Source organism: Lutjanus erythropterus, chromosome 1, assembly GCF_056507025.1.
Source record: "Lutjanus erythropterus isolate fLutEry1 chromosome 1, fLutEry1.hap2, whole genome shotgun sequence".
In the NCBI taxonomy this organism is placed as follows: Eukaryota; Metazoa; Chordata; class Actinopteri; order Lutjaniformes; family Lutjanidae; genus Lutjanus; species Lutjanus erythropterus.
This window is the reverse complement of record NC_139317.1, coordinates 47,001,078-47,017,793: the sequence shown is the minus strand read 5'-3', so window position 1 is coordinate 47,017,793 and position 16,716 is coordinate 47,001,078. Positions and strand designations below refer to the sequence as shown.

The 16,716-nt window shown below is 39.4% G+C and overlaps 1 protein-coding gene across 3 annotated transcripts; it reads right to left on the bottom strand.

The window, feature by feature from the left end:
* Positions 1–45: 45 nt before the first annotated feature.
* lmnl3 (lamin L3) lies at positions 46–16,110 on the bottom strand. Of its 3 annotated transcripts, none has more exons than XM_084722429.1 (12): positions 15,430–16,110; positions 11,907–12,063; positions 10,525–10,650; positions 10,185–10,355; positions 8,859–8,984; positions 6,516–6,736; positions 6,253–6,409; positions 4,702–4,809; positions 4,378–4,494; positions 4,019–4,129; positions 3,823–3,891; positions 46–378 (listed from the first exon to the last, which is right to left on the bottom strand). In XM_084722429.1, the coding sequence occupies exons 1-11, from the start codon at positions 15,807–15,809 to the stop codon at positions 3,853–3,855; spliced, it is 1,713 nt and encodes a 570-aa protein (XP_084578555.1). In that variant the 5' UTR covers positions 15,810–16,110; the 3' UTR covers positions 46–378; positions 3,823–3,852. The 3 variants fall into 3 exon arrangements, with proteins under 3 accessions (XP_084578555.1, XP_084578538.1, XP_084578545.1); XM_084722412.1 differs by having other exon boundaries at positions 6,190–6,409; positions 15,430–16,107; XM_084722419.1 differs by lacking the exon at positions 3,823–3,891 and having other exon boundaries at positions 6,190–6,409; positions 15,430–16,105.
* Positions 16,111–16,716: the final 606 nt, after the last annotated feature.

The window sequence follows — 16,716 nt, the reverse complement described above, 5'->3', positions numbered from 1 at the left end:
AAAGTCCACTTGCATTTGTTGTAATAAACTCATTAGAGCCTGAACTGCTATTCAATACTTTATTTACTTTAAGTTTTATTTCTCACACACTTAAATAAAATCAAGGCAAAGCTCATATCTTGTCTTGTGCAAATAGAGCGATGAAACAACTGAATATTACTGAGGTTGATACTGTTGTTCTAAGGCGTCTGTGCTCTTCACATGGAAAAGTCCTACTGTAGTTTGTCTCAGAGTGGACTTGAATGAGACGACTGGAACCAGGTAGCAGCAGGTGTTTATACTCCGAGGACAGAGCTGGTCCAGATTTTCCAGGTGGACATGAAGCAGGAGATGGACAAGAAATCACATGACGGAACAGCTCGCCTCCTTGGACAGATCCTTGAGAAAAGGAAAAAAAAAAAGTTAGCACATTTCATCAGTTCCCATCAGGGGACACATGCTGGTCTCAAACAGGCGGTGTGGTTAGCAGTGAACATGCAGGTGGGGGAAGATACGGCAAATGAGTGAGGAGCAGGTTGGAGGTTTTCTGTTCGGGATCCATGAGCCTCCAAACAAACCAAGTGACGTTGCTGCATCCTTCGTACCTTCAAATACAAAATAAATGAAAATGTCTGTGTACTTTATATACACATATTATGGATTGCATTTTCAACACATGTAGGGGTGGAAGTAACTAATTACAAATACTCTAATTACTGTAATTAAGTTTTTTTTTGGTACTTGTACTTTGAGAACATTTCCAAATCTGTGCTTTTACTTATACTTAAGTATGCATTACAACATGTTATCTACTTAGTTACCTTTAAAATCCTAATGATTACTGAGTACAAGTTGAGTTAATATTCAGCCCTGTCATCTACATACACTGTCTGGCCACAAAAAAATTAAACACTCTAATATTTCAATTTGATTACGGCAGACATTCGCCATGGAATTGTTTCAATACACTTCTGCAGTGTCACAACATTTATTTCTGTCCAGAGTTGCATTAATTAATTTTTCACCAAGATCTTGTATTGATGATGGGAGAGTCGAGCCACTGCATAAAGTCTTCTCTAGCACATCCCAAAGATTCTCAATGGGGTTAAGGTCTGGACTCTGTGGTGGACAATCCATGAGTGAAAATGATGTCTCATGCTCCTTGAACCACTCTGTCACAATCTGACCCTGGTGAATCCTGACAGTGTCATCTTGGAATATGTCCGTACCATCAGGAAGAAAGCAGCCTTTTTTTCTGATTATCCTCACTGATAAGTGGTTTTCTTAAGGCTACACAGCGGTTAAGTCCCAATCCTTTGAGTTCTCTTCACACTGTGTGTGGAAATGATCTAACTTTCACTATTAAACACAGCTTAAGTTCTATTGTTATTTTTTTTATTATTTGATTTCACCAAACATTTCAGTGATCTCTGATCATGATCATTCAACATTTTTTTCTGACCACATTTCCTCCTGGAAGATGATGCTTCATCACTATCCTTCCAGGTTTTATGTGTTGGACAGTTCTTAACCAAACTTTAGTAGTTTCATCAGTCTCCTTAGTTGTTTTCTTTGCTTGATGCAGGACAATAATTTGACCATTCTGAAACAGAGGAACATCTTTTCCTTGACCACAGGATATGACTTCTGACATGGTTGTTTAAGAAATAAGAAGCTGCTCACTACGAGTTCAATAACTTGTTACCAGCTGAAACATATTAATATCTAATGAAAGACTCTGAACTATTTGACTAGTTAAATCCAGCTGGTGACTCTTTTTTGGCCAGGCAGTGTATTTGTAGCCAACAGGGTGATCTGATCACAAACAGGCCAATAAAAACAATGACATATGGACAAAAAAACACTGCATCAGTTATTACTCTTAAGAAATAAACCAAACTAAGAATCTATTAATCAGTATTTAAACAATAGTCTAAAAATAGGAGTAACTGCACTTCATTTAACATTGTTTTGTCTGGTGGAGCCATTTGTTGAATAAGGACTAGGTCATTATTTTCATATGGTTGCTCATTTTGAGATACTAACTCAACATTTCAATATCAGGGAGACTGGAGGCAACTGCAATCTTTTTTCCATCATAATTCAGAGACTACTTATACTCATATTTTGATATAAGAAACATCTGTGCACTAATTAATAATACAATGATATATTTTCACTAACAAGGACCAGACTTTACTATTAAATTTCAGGCCCCTTGGTTTGGACAGTTGGTACAGCTGAATTATTGAACAAATCTATCATAATAATCCACTGTATCTCCTGTAAAAGCACATATCAAAGTGACCACATTACTGCTGAAGACACTTCTTGTATGTGGTTCAAATTATTTTACATGTCAGAAATCTGCATTCCAAGCAAAACCCGGTCTCTGTGTGAAATTTAGGCAACTATTCTAAGATTTTGATTATTTGAATTAAGTTTAAAGTAATTTTATGTTTACAAATACAATCAATACAAAGAGACCAATATTCCACACCATTTAGTTTAATGTCATTATGTAGGCTCAAGTGTCCCTTATATTTCAAATTAATTAAAAAAATGGAAGAAATAAACATGAACTAGTTCATTTCAATATCTGAACTTTGAGCTGGGTGAACTTGAACAAACGCTGCCTTCTGGGCTGCACTACATGTTTAATTGATAAATTAATGAGAGGAGAGAAGCCAGTCTGTTTGGTGCTAACAAACGCTGAGCAGAAAACTTTATCAAACAAATTAAAGTTAAAGTAAGGTAAAGTGATGGGAGTGCAGTAAAACAGTTGGCTGGGTTAGAGCTCTGAAGCAAAGGCAGCACACACATCATTCCTGCTCTGTATACAGACAGGTGACATTACAAAGTAAATATCTGAATACACAAGTGAATCAAACACCGAATAAGGGAAGTTCTTTTTGATGAATGAGCACCACAAACTTGGACAGACGACTGAAGATGTTCTGGAGACTTTGGTGGAACAACACATCACTAACACAGTACGCTGGTTTATCATGTGTCACTCATCAGTATGTAACATTTATGAATGAGGGTCTTGGGGCCTGTACCATGAAGCAAGACGTGTGGGTGAGACAGCCATCTCTGGGTTTACCTTGGGTTTTCTGGTATCACAAAGCTGGCTCGCTTTTGGTCAGTGATGCTTCCATGCTGCTTGTCTGGTGTAATTCAAGTCTCCTAAAGACCCAACATGCCAAGTTAACAAAAAAAAGTTATTTCCACCATGTTTTTAGCCTGAATCTTCACTGTAGATCTTCAGCTTGGAGTCACGTTCACGTGCAAACAGCATGTTGGAACTTAAGGAGACTTGGATTACACCAGATGAGCAGTTTGGAGGCATTTTATGTTTTTTTTCTTCAGTTGCTTTTTTCATTTGAAAACTGGTCACCATTCACTTCCATTGTTTGGGAGATTCTGCAGCACAGTGAAACTCCAACAGTGTTTTATGGGCTACAAAACGAAACCCAACCTTAAATCAGCATGAGGGTGAATTCTAATTTTTTGGTGAACTATACCTGTTATAAGTTGTTAGACTCAGCGGGCCTCATTCATCAATTTCTTCATAAGTTCTTTCCTTTCTTTCCTTTGTTCTTAAGAACAGTTTGTGAATGAGGCCCAGTGAAGTCAGTTAACCCAGAGAGACAACGACTGAGATGAACTTGCTTCGTGATGCAGACTGCAGGTCTTCAGCTCAAACATGTTTGGCATGCTGCTGATTCAAACACAAAGGCAGATCCAGCATGCACTAAACAAGCCATGTATCCTTTGACTGATACACAGAGCGGAGCACAGCGAGTACAAGCAGACGGGCAGCAGCAGCACCGTCCTCACCTACTGTACTGCACGCTGTCTGCTCTGCACTCAGGACACAGAACAACACTTCTTTTTCTTCCTCTTTGGCTTCAGTACGATAGGAAAAAAGTGACGTCAAGTTTCAAACATAAAACATCTATGCTTGCATCTGTGAAAGTACTTTACACATACTGAGCTTATGGAGCTTTTTCCGATGGGTTTTATGAGTGTTTACCTGTCTCCGAAAGTGCTGGATGTCACTTCCTGCAACGACGTCTTCGTCAAACTCCAGCTCGGTCTCCTCCTCAGCTCGGCCCTGTAAGCACACCCTGCGCTCGGCAACCTCCTGACAAAGGTATCACATGACTCCTGTGGTGAGTTACGTCGAAACAAAAAGGCACCCAGAACAAACACTTCATCTTTAAAAATAATAATGGCTTTCAAAGAGGGTTTAAGACCTTCAATGAAGGTAATGGCACTACTTTCTGATGGTTTATTTAAGAAAATTCACCAAAATGCCTTTATAATATACAGTTTTGACTGCTGTGGTTGACACAGTGTGTGCAGGTGCATTCTGGGAGATTCTTCACTCACCTCATGGTTTTGGTTCAGAAGGATAACCCTTACGTCAGTGACCAAGCCCCAGCTCCTGTGGCCCTGCAGAATCAGGTCTCCAGTGTCTGCCTCAGTCTCTGCGCCTGCTGCCCAAATCTGACACACAATTCCCATCACTTCAGAGGACATTACATCAACTTAGACTAACATTAACCAAAGTCTTCACCCTAGAATTTAAGGACTTATATTAAGGGGACTTTCATTTGGTCCCCATAAGGCAAGCTGGTCCCACCTAATGACATCTTGTGAGTGTTCTTTCTGCAGGGGAACAGAGAGAAACTCTTTCAAACAGTCAGAACTCACTGTGAGTGTCTGCCCTCCAGCCAGGATGAAGGACGGGGGGATGTGGAAGGAGATGTCCTCAGAGTCTTGGTAAATCCTCTGAACCACCCAGCCACCCAGTGGCTGCTCCTGGAAATGCACAAAAGAGCGTAACAAACAGTGAAATGGACGTTTACATTCATACTGCTCATATTCACATTTTGTATAGTATTTCTGACAGACTTTTGTATTTATGCTGCTTTGTTTCCTAAAATGCTGCTACTTTGCACAGTTTCTGATACCAGTTATTATATGTAACATGCATTTTTGATACTTTATATTGTAAATCTCTCCTAATATCTGTCTCCCATAGTTACACATTTTATATTGTTTTTTTATGGTACTTTCATTTTTTTTATAGTTTATATTTTTTTATTCACTTTCATATGTGTTCCCTCATTCATAGTGGAAGGCAAAAGAAGAATTTTATTGTACAAGGAAATGTTTTAACTGTGCATATGACAAACGCTTTAACTTGACTTGACGTGAAAATGCTGCCTGAAAAAGAAGCACCAGTGCTTTAAAGCACTAAATGTATTTATTCAAAGTAAAAATTACAACAATAGGGCTTTGATTTAGATTATCTATTTATTGTTTTTATAATTCACTATTACTTTGCATTCATATTTTATTTTGTTACTGGTACTGAAAAGAACACACGGTTTACCACTGTTGTTGACATTTCATTTTATAAGTTTGTGCTGTTTTGACTGAGTTTGAGCACCAAAAAGATTTTTGCTTTGTTGTAGAATAATCTCCAGCTGCACTTCTTCATCTACAGATAAAACATCATGTTAGAATTTTGTAATAGAGTCTTTTTTGTAAAGTTACTGAGAGCACTCAGAACAAGTTTCCTTTGATTAATGAATTATACCAAAAAAGAACTTTCTTTCGCAATTTTCCCTTGCTCCTTCAATTTCACTGCAAAAAAGACTGAAAACACATAATTAATTGAATTGATCACCAACTATTTTGATAACAGATTAATCAGTTAGAGAATTTTGACTTTTTTTCTTAAAACACTCAAAGCTCAGCTTCCTAAATGAATTTTTTCTGGTTTCTTTCCTCTCTGACAGTAAATGGATTATCTTTAGGTTGTGAGTAAAACAAGACATTTGAGGACGTCACCTTGGACTTGGAAATACTAATTCTCATTTTTCACCATTTTCTGACATTTTTAAACTATTAATCGGGAATCAACAATGAAAATAATTTTAGTTCCAGCCCTACAATATGCATTACAATTTTTTTTAGAAAAGCTGCCATGAAATCAGACATTTTAGGCTGCAACAATCCCAAAAATAGTTTGCAAAATCTTGGAGAGCCTCTCTTATGAATCCAGCTACCTCGCATGGTTATTTTCTCAGATTCCACCAGAGCTACAGGAGACACTATACAGTTGTAGTGTCCCTTTAAGAATTGAACTGATCTTGATGAAGTCAAACAGGAACATTCACACTCCAGCCTCACTGTGTCAGAGTTGTTCTTCAGTCTGATATATTTTCCGTCCATGTCGACCTCTGCCACACTCACACCACCGTGCTCTGTTGAACGACTGGACATTTTATAGGCAGGCGAGCTGCCGGAGGCTCCCTCGTATTTCCGTTTCTTCCCTCGGAGCTTGCGGCTGCTGTGTACGTGTGTTCGTGGGACGGTCTTACTCTGGGAGGGGCTCGGTGACAGATGTAATCTGACAGGAAAATGATAAAGACAGACACTAGAGATCCAGGTGCTGTGTTATGTGGTCGATTTCTGAGAGTAGACAGTAAAATAGATGATGCTCTGATCAGCTGTACCTCTGTTCCTCTGCCTCCAGCATCTTCCTGTAGGCGTTGATCTCCATGTCCAGAGCCAGCTTGACATCCAGCAGGTTCTCGTAGTCTTCCAGCTGGCTGTACATCTGGCTCCTCGTGCTCAGCAGCTCCTGATCCCTCTGAGAGAGTTTCTGCTGCCAAACCTCCCGCTCCCTGTCCAGAGTCCTCTCCAGCTCCTGGAAGCGGCTCTCTAGCACCATTTTCTGATAGAGACAGGAAGAGTCACATGAAGACACCAAGACCATAACTCAGACACAATGTACACAAATACTTGAAGCATAAAGATTATCAAAAGAACAAGAAATCTCTCAGCTGTTAACAAAGAGGAGTCACTTCAACAAAAAGACTTTAGCCAAGACAGAAACTACAACATGATACAGACAAACATGGTAACATGCTAACTGGTGGTACTGATACAAAGATGGGACATGCATCAAATGAACAGATCATATCAAACAAAAATGAAAAATGATGGGTAGAGCATCCACGAAAAAGTTAAGCAGCCCTGCACAGGCTAAGAAAAGACACGATACCTTGATTATTGGCTCAAACTCGAAACTTGCTCAAGTCTTTATCAGTATTCAATTTTTTTTTTTTTATTTATTTAATTTCTTTTTATTTAGTTTACGTCTTAGTCACTTACTGAAAATTTTAGTGAGTTTAAGTAAGATTTTAGTCTTTGTTTTAGTCAAGATTTAGTCAGTGGAACTCTCATAATTTCAGTCAATGCATTAGTCACAATTTAAGTCACAATTTCAGTCTCTAATTTTCATCATGTTTTAGTTTTTTGGTTTTTTTTGGTCACTTTAAATTGTTCACTTTATAGTTTATTCTTTGTCCTTAAAGAAAGCTCTTTCATAAATTGGATAGTGTAGAGCTTAAATCAGCAAATTACCTCTCATTGTTACATCTGTCCCCCAGTTAGTGTCACCCCAGTAGTGGGGTAGGCTGTGACAGTGGAACATTAACTCACATAATCTGTGACTGTGTAGTAAATGTACAAAAGAGTTATACTTGTAGACATATATGGGTACTGTGAATCCAAGTTTGACAGATCCAGCCTGAATGACTAGTGAGTTACTGATGCTAAAACAAAAATTGTTGCTACCATCCCAGGTCTCCCCTGTCATATAAGAATGAATGCATAAGTCATTACCAAAGTGTCATTACTGCTTACCTGGTAAAACAGACTTTTAAATACACCTAACTGAGGTCTTCTGCTCAATTTTGTGTCATGTTTCACGCAGTTGTTTTAAATCAGCAGCAAAAATGTGGAGGCTGCGTCATTAAAGCAGACAAGTATTTGTCACAATTTAGTCATTAAATAAAGGGACATCAATGAACACTAATGTCAATATTCCATTGACAAAATGAACACTGCTTTTATTTCATTAGGCACCTGCATTTACTGTAGTCTGTATTGCACTTTAGATTTTATTTATTGCATCTGCTTGTTATGTGTAGGACTACAGATGGAAATTAGTGTCCTGCTATTTTTTTTCCTTTCTTGTAAATGATCAGTGTCATTATTTATAAAATCAACTAAACAAATACAGTCTTGAGTATGAGTGTCAATTTATACACACGTCCCAAACCTGGGACAAATGATGGTACTATGAATACAGAAGGCAAGCTAACACCTTCCACCACTGGTTTGTAACACACAAGATCCGTATTACTGTCATTCTTACAGGAGTTTTTCATTACTTCTCAAACAGAGCTGACATTACAGCTGCTAATGTCACACCAACTGACACAATATGCAACGCACATGTGCTCGCTGGCTGGTTAGCTCTGGAGTCACTGTCTGTCCATCTTTGTTTTAGATGGATTACATTAATACTATACTAATTACTCTTGTTAAGAAAGTTTTATTTCACTTACAGTAACAAAGAGTTAGATAACCTGTAAAACATGAGTTCACCTCCCATTTCTCCTCTGCTCTGCTGTGTGTGTGTGTGTGTGTGTGTGTGTGTGTGTGTGTGTGTGTGTGTGTGTGTGTGTGTGTGTGTGTGTGTGTGTGTGTGTGTGTGTGTGTGTGCGCGTGTAGCTCTGCCCTCAGTGAAACACACAAAGCAGAGGAGAGAAATCAGTGCAATAGTAAATGCAGACAAGACTCTGACACCAAGAAGAAATGAAAAAAGTGCACATAAATTAGGTAAGTAACAAAATATTTTGTGGGCCCTATTTGACCAGTTTGAATCCCTGAACTAATCGGAGATGTGGCCTTTGACTCACAGGTCTTGAGCCTGAACCTGTTTGGGGCTACAATTTCTATACAACTCATGTTTTGTTAACAGATCTCTTACAGACCAGTTCACTTACATCTTTCTGGTACTGCTGCAGCTGGGAGCTGAGGGACTCCACTCTCAGCTTGGTGGCTTCCAGCTCGTCTTTGGTGGCTGACGCAACATCGTTTTTCTCTGACGCAGCCTGCTGGGCGTTCTCTAACTGTAGCACAGGATGAATTCAAAGCAAACACCATTCATTTTAATACATCAGAAACTTCAAGTACAACCCCACTTCCACAGCACACACTGATTTGCAAATTCTTTTGACTTGTATTTAACTGAATACAATACAAGGCCAAGATATTAAAACTGATTAAGTTTATTGCTTTTTGTAAATGTACACTCATTCTGAATTTGATATCTGCGACACATTTCCAAAAGTTGGGACAGGATCAACAAAACACTGAAAGCTGTGCAACGCTTAAAAAAAACAGTAGACAGGTTCACTGGTAACCAGTGACAGTATCATGATCGGGTATTAAAGGAGCTTCCTTGATGGATGAGGTGAGGTTCACCACTTTGTGAAAAACTGCAAGCAGTCCAACAGTTTAAGAACAACACAAACTGCAGGATTTAGAGATTTCACCAACTACAATTCATAATATCATTAAAAGATTCTGAGAATCCAGAGAAATCTCTGCACGTAAGGAGCAAGCCTGAAAAGCAACACTGAATGTCTGTGACCTCTGACCCCTCAGGCAGCACTGGATTAAAAACTGCATTAAAAACTCATATCATTGTAGAAAGGGTACTATATTGTCGCTGCATCTACTAATGTAGAGTAAGTTAAGACTCTACCATGCAAGGAGAAAGACAGATATCAACAACATCCAGAAACACTGCAGACGTCTCTGAGCCCAGAGACGTCCCAGCTTATTTCATTCACAAGACACGTTCCAACAGTGTGTCTTCATAGTAAATGAGTTCAGGTACTAGACTGACCTGCCTGCAGTCCAGACCTGTCTCCCAGTGAAAATGTGTGGAGCATTATGAAGCACAAAATCAGCAACAGAGACCTCAGACTTTCACTTTCAGAACTTCAACAATTAGTGTCCTCAGTTCCCAAATGCTGAGTGTTGTTAAAAGAAAAGCTGATGTATCACAGTGGTAAACATGCTCCTGGCTAAACTTTTTTTGGAACAGCAGCCATCAACTTCAGAATGAGTGCATGTTTACAAAAACAAAAAAGTTTATCAGTTTGAACATTAAATCTTTTCCTTGTACAGTATTGAATTGGATAGAGATTAAAAGTATTTAAAAACCATTGCATTCTGTTTTTATTCACGTTTTACACAATGTGCCCACTCATTTGGAATTTGGGATGGAGTACAAAAACGCAGTCTTAGTTCTGTGTTCATACCCTTGAACGGAAGGTCTTGTCGATCTCTTCTTTGTACTGCTGCAGCTGAGACTCGTGATCCTGCCGGAGTTGCTGCATGACCTCTGCCAGTTTACTCTCAAACTCTCTGCGTCGCCCAGAGTCCACCTCCACCAGACGGCTCTCATGTCGGCTGCGAATCTCCAAGATCTCCTACAAAGCATGAATAAACAACTGTGAGTGTGACAGTCCCAGCCTGAGGCCATGCAGGAAATCTACAGATTACACTGAGAGAGACAAGAAATGATAAGGCTGAACTCAAAATAGGTTAGTTATTTATAGCCCACATTGTCAGTTTAGGGGAATGTCCACTGTGTGTTACCTGCTCACTGATGTTCCTCTGTAGATCAAGCTGTTCTTTGAGTGTTTGCACCTGGTTCTCCATCTCCACCCTCCTCAGAATCTCAGAGGCCAGCTGGTTCTTTGTATCTGCCAGTACACCCTCTACCTGGTGACAAGTTACAAACACGGGAAACTTAAAGGGAAGGTTAAAGGGAGGTTTACCCCAAAATTAAAAACATACAGTATTTTCCCCCTGGTCTGTAATGTTTTTATCCATTTAGATTGTTTTGGTTGACCTGAGACACCAGATGGTTTGTTACACAGAACCACCTGGGAAGTCATGTTTAGACACTGTTTGGAAAAGGGGGGGCACTTTCAAAAATCACTTTGCAGGTGACTGGATAAGCCATCTGTGTATCAAATCTAACATGTGCTTCTTCAACCAATCAGATCAAACTCTTGCTGAAGCTGGATGGGAGAACAATGAAAACACTGTTTCTTTGCTCTTCTTTCAATGATGAAATACTCTCCAGTTCTGATATAACTGATGCTATCATGGTATCTACGCTAACCTCTTCAGCAACTGCCATAGTTTGTTAGAGATGAGTCACTTCTTCCTGTCGTCACATCTAAAACCACACCTGTAGCTGCTAGTAGTCCCTCCTAGGATACTAACTGGCTGCACCACTTGCGTCCCCACCACTTGGGCTGGATAACTTGAAGCCTGGCAAGATGGATTCTAGCTGTCGTGCAAGGTGATGTTTTGGTGCGAGTTGCAGAGCTTTAGAGATGTCAGCTGTAGAGATGTCTGCCTGCTCTACACCAACATACTGGACTGCACTCAGCTTGTGGTGCTCAAAGCGCCAAAAAATGCATTCGTGAAATTCAACACCAGTATACCTTCCCAGAAATTGTGACCCGCTCACTCAAGATAATCCACAGAGTAGAAAGAAAGTAGTGCCAGCAGGTTCTATATCAGGAAGAAAACAGTTGCTGTAGATTCTACCATAGAAAGAAAGTAGTTCCTACGTCAAACTGCTCACAACAAGGTCTGTGATTATCTTGAGTAACCAGGTCATGATTTCTGGAAAGAGACTTTGCTGTTGAGTTTTTCAAATGTAGCTTTTGGTGCTTTGAGCACCACAAGCTGAGGACCATTAAGCACATTTCACACTGTGAATGTTTAAGATCTACGGCTTCATCTCTTTGTAACAGTTGTGGCTTTTGAGCTTTCAAACATCAGTCTCTGTTAGAAGAATGTTCGATTGTGACACACTACATTTAATCTCACGTTGTATGTATGCAGAAAATCTGGTGCAAGGCTTTAAGAACCTTAAACATAGTAACTAGATGATGAATTATTACATCTCCAGTTAGTTCTGTATAAGCCCCATGATGCATAAATGTAGCTTTTGCTCATACGTTTTCCAGCTGGCTCTGGACGTCTGTAAAATCATCATTGAGTCTCCTGTTCTCAGACAGCAGCTTGGTGTACTCGGCATCCTTGGAGCTCAGAGCCGCCTCAACTTTCCTCCACTGGGCCACCGCGTTCGCCAGGTCAGCCTCTTTCTTCTGGTTCCTGAGAAGGAAGAACAGCTTTAAATGTGTGCACCACAAGAAGCAGCCTGGCTAATTTCCTCTCATATCGTACCAAACTCCATTCAAATATCTGCATGGTTAATGTCACCGTGGTCACTGACGTGTGTGATATCACACAACTTCTACAGCCTGCTCTCAGTGACTACGTTTACATGCACAAGATATTTTGTTTTGTGCCCTTACTCTGAAAAAGACAATATTTCTGCTGAGCTGTTTATATGGTGAATGAAATGAATATTCCTCTACACATGCAGCTGTACATACTCTGATTATGGACACCTCTTTGCACCAAAAAGGGACTTTTTCATAGTTTTTGACGAGGGATGCACCTATACTACTTTTTTTTCAAGTACTTACATTTGGGTACTTGCTGACACTGAGTACCGATACGAGTACTTAATGCCATTACAGTTCTAACAACTTTAAAAACATGATTTATTTTCATTAGATGTTCCTCACTTTCTAAATGTAACAATTTGTTGTTACTGTTTCCTGCTGCTAGAGTAACCATAGTTACTGTACATATACCATTTTTGGGTTATTTTTAGTAAGTTATTGGACTAGTTTTGTGTTCCTTATTAAGCTGCAGTTTACTGTGCACATGATATATTTCAGTATAATAATTACACATTATGGACTTGCAGAATTAAGTCTGCTGTTACATATAATTATTTCATTATCATTTACAGTACTTTAACTAGTATTTTAATGACACATTTACATGTGTAGTATTTCAGTTCTTTCTTCATGTCCCTCTTGTCTAAGAGTTAATTAGTTCCTACCAGTCATTGTTTAAGGGGGGACAGGTATGAGTGTGACGCCATGTGTGTAGCAGTTTTGTTGACCCTGCTGTGAACAACAAACAGTGAAGTTGTGTGTCCTGTGCCGTCAGGCCGTTTTGGTGAAGATTAAGTACACAAGTAGCAGCTTATTATGAAGAAAAGATGGTTACAGACTGGTGGCAGCTGTGTTTTTTCTTTGTCTTCAGATTAATTAGTCGATACATTCACCTGGATTACACCTGCTGGGCCTTAATGTAAAATTAATAATGATATCAAAATTGAATGTTGAATTACTGAATGTAATTTCATTGTATATTTTGAAGACAAAAAAAATAACTGACTTATTGTGAATCGTTAATTATATACAGTAAATTTCACATACACAAATGTAAATTTACCAGTTTCCCCCAACTTTATAGGTTTCCTATCCAAATTTAAGGAATATTACAAATCTTGCACTTATTGATACAAAAAAGTAACAAAACCATTAAGCTGTGCAAAGATCTACAAGAAGCAAGAAGCTGTTGATTTTTCTTTCCTTCTTCATCCATTTATTTGTTTTATTATCATTTTGTCCTTTTCTTCACAACCACAAGCAGATCCAGTTTGCAGGCATTATGTTCTTCTATTCCATGGTGTGGAGTACATGTCTGTTCTGTTTGTATATTTGAATATATATTTAAAATTAAATAAATCAGCCACAGTGAGGAAAAAAAAATTTTTGAGCATGTTCTCCATTAGAAGAGAAACAAACTTTCCCTAATAGAGGATTGAACTGCATAATTAGGGCTTTGTTTCAGGATGACCTGGTTTCTAGTCCTTCAGCAGCACTGTATTGGAGTAATTTTGTGAGTAATGTGGTTTGGTCTCTACCACAAAAGTACCTTCTAACAAATAGATTCTATCCAGTGAAGCATTTCCTTCAAACGTTAAAGAAAGACAGATGGAAATTGCTCTCTCTGAATTACATCCTGAAAGCTGCTCACACTTATTTTGGTCTTGCAAAATTAAACATGAATTGTGGAAAGCTGTTAATAACTTCATAGTAGCCATTTACTATAATGATATTATAGTCACAACATGCTGTTTGTACACTGTCACACCACACACAGTTCAGACAGTGTGCATGTGTTTGTGAATGTGGCTCCAGGCTAAAAATCTGCAGTGAAGATTAAGGATAAAAACATGATGGAAATTTTTTAGTCAACTTGGCATGTTGGGGCTTTAGGAGACTTGAATTACACTAGACGAGCAGTATGGAGGTATTTTATTTTTATTCTGTTGGTTTTTACAATTTTGCAATTAATGTAGCGTGTAAAATGTCAAAAAATGTAAAAAATGCTCATAATTTCTCAAAACCCAAAATGACGTCTTCAAATTTCTTCATTGAGTTAAAACACCCAAAGACTCCACATTAACTGCAGTGTTTCCTCTATCCTGGTCCTCCTGGCCTGCCACCCTGCATGTTTTAGATGTTTCCCTGCTCAAACACACCCGATTCAAATGTTCATTTCATTATCAGGCTTCAGGCTGTCAGGCAGAGGCTTCATGGTGAGCTGATCATTTGAATCAGGTGTGTTTGAGCAGGTAAACATCTAAAACATGCAGGGTGGCAGGCCAGGAGGACCAGGATAGAGGAAACACTGAGGGGGTGTTAGCCTGTCCTCATGTAGTGTCACGTTGTACTGTCATTTGACCAAGGTTTGGGACGTGTATAAATTGGCATGCATACTCTAGATTGTATTTGTTTAACTGAGTTTGTAAAAGGACAGTGTGACACTGAACTCTGATAAGTGACAAAGAAATGCAGCAGATCCTCATATTTAAGAAGCTGGAACAGCAAATGTTTGATATTTTTGTTTGAAGAATGACTGAAACGATTATAAGTGATGAGCCAATATAATTTTAAAAAAATTCACTGGATCCAATGTCGAAAAAAAGAAAACACGAATCAAGAAGTCATTTTGCATCATGTCCATTTTACGTTTGTTTCTGTAAATCCGGGTTTTTCATATTTAGCTTTCCACTTAAGACAAATAACATGGAATATAAATAAATAAATAACTTGCATGACATTTGCCAACAAGAGGTAACTTACGAAGTTGTAAACAATGACTAAAACCAGCTAAAATCTGCTTGAAGAGGGCACTTTTAAATTTCATACCACAGTCCGTTTTTAAAACAGTCTAAAGTGAATGATGCATTCGCTGCAGTAAGGGATGCACAGCATTAATCTGACTCAATCGTTTGTTAGAGGTCATAAGTTCGGCAAAGGTGTAACTAAACGAAATGCTTTTTAAAAGGTTTGCCCTCCAATCATCAGCTGTGTGGACCAGCTATAAAAAGACGACTATTATTGAGATAGCTGCAGTTTAGTGTATTTAATTCACCCCGAATGACAGACTGATACTGAAGCATTGTTGGAACTGTCTTGATCTGTGTCCCGCAGGTGTGTGCGTCTACCGCCTGGTCAGTTTGCATTTAATGAGCAGATTTTTGAGCGGAGTTTGGCGCACCAGCCTCTCCGAGACTTGAGTGCTCATGCATGGCTGCACTCTACTCACCTGGCCTGAAGTTTCCTGTACTCCTCGCACACATTCCCGTAGTCGATCTGCAGGCGGGCCCTCTCTCCTGCCAGGCCGTCCAGGGACTTTCTCACATCGGCCAGCTCCTCCTCGTACAGCCGCCGCACGTTGCCCATCGACTCCTCCTTCTCCTCCAGCTGCAGCAGCATGGACGACCGCTCCCCCTCCAGCTCCTGGACCCGCTGGATGTAGTTGGCGAGGCGGTCGTTGAGGTGTCGGAGCTCATCCTTCACCTGGATGCGGGACAGGGAGGTCGGGCTGGTGCTGGACGTTTGCAGGCCCGCGGCTGCGCTGCGGCGGCTGGAGGAGCGGCCGGTGCGGCAGCCGGGGCCGGCGGGGGTGGAGGTCGAAGAGGCCATGATGGTGGTGGGCTAAACGGTCCTGTAGTCAGGGTCCACGACTGATCCACAGAGTTTAATCGTCTCAGAAAAGCACAGAGAAAACCATGGGCCGCAGTAAGTTCCACCCATCCGATTAACAACACCAGCTGTGATGCAGTCAGATGTTTAAAGAATAAAAGTCACATTAAGGCGCTGCGGGGATCTTCAGCGATCATCTGAACACACAGAAAACATACATCTGCTCCTCGACACTCATTAAGAGCTCATTAAGTTCCCACAGCTGAAATGAACCAAGTTTGACGAGTTGACGTCTGAGAACAAGTGAAGTGCGACAGCGTCAAGTGTGCTTTAATGATGCAGGACGTTTCCGGCTGTGATTTTCAAAATAAACTGAACTGACGGGCGCTTTTGTGTGCAATAAACAGGATTGGGAGGGTCACTGTAAAAATGTATTCCAGTTACAGGTACTGCTTACCTTTTTAAAAAGTATAATCAGTAACGTAATCCTAGTATCATAATATCAAAGTTATGTAAGTTGAATACATTCAACGAAATTTTTTAGCCTAATATAGTATGTTTAGGGCTGCAATTAATGATTGTTTTCATTATTGATTAATTAGTCAGTTATTTTCTCAGTTAATCAATTGGTTGTCTTGTTATCTTGTTCATGAAATGTAAGAAAATGTGAAAAATGTTGACCAAAGCTCAAGATGATGTCATCAAATGTCTGATTTTGAAGACATTCAGTTTACTGTCAGAGAGGAGTGAAGAAACAAGAAAATATTCACATTTAAGAAGCTAATCAGAGATTTTTGTGTCTTCATAATTAAAAACACGTAAAATTATTAATCAATTAATTTCATCACAGTCTTATCACTTTAAAGTTTTTCTTGTAATGAGTATTATTATCATCAATTACTCTGTT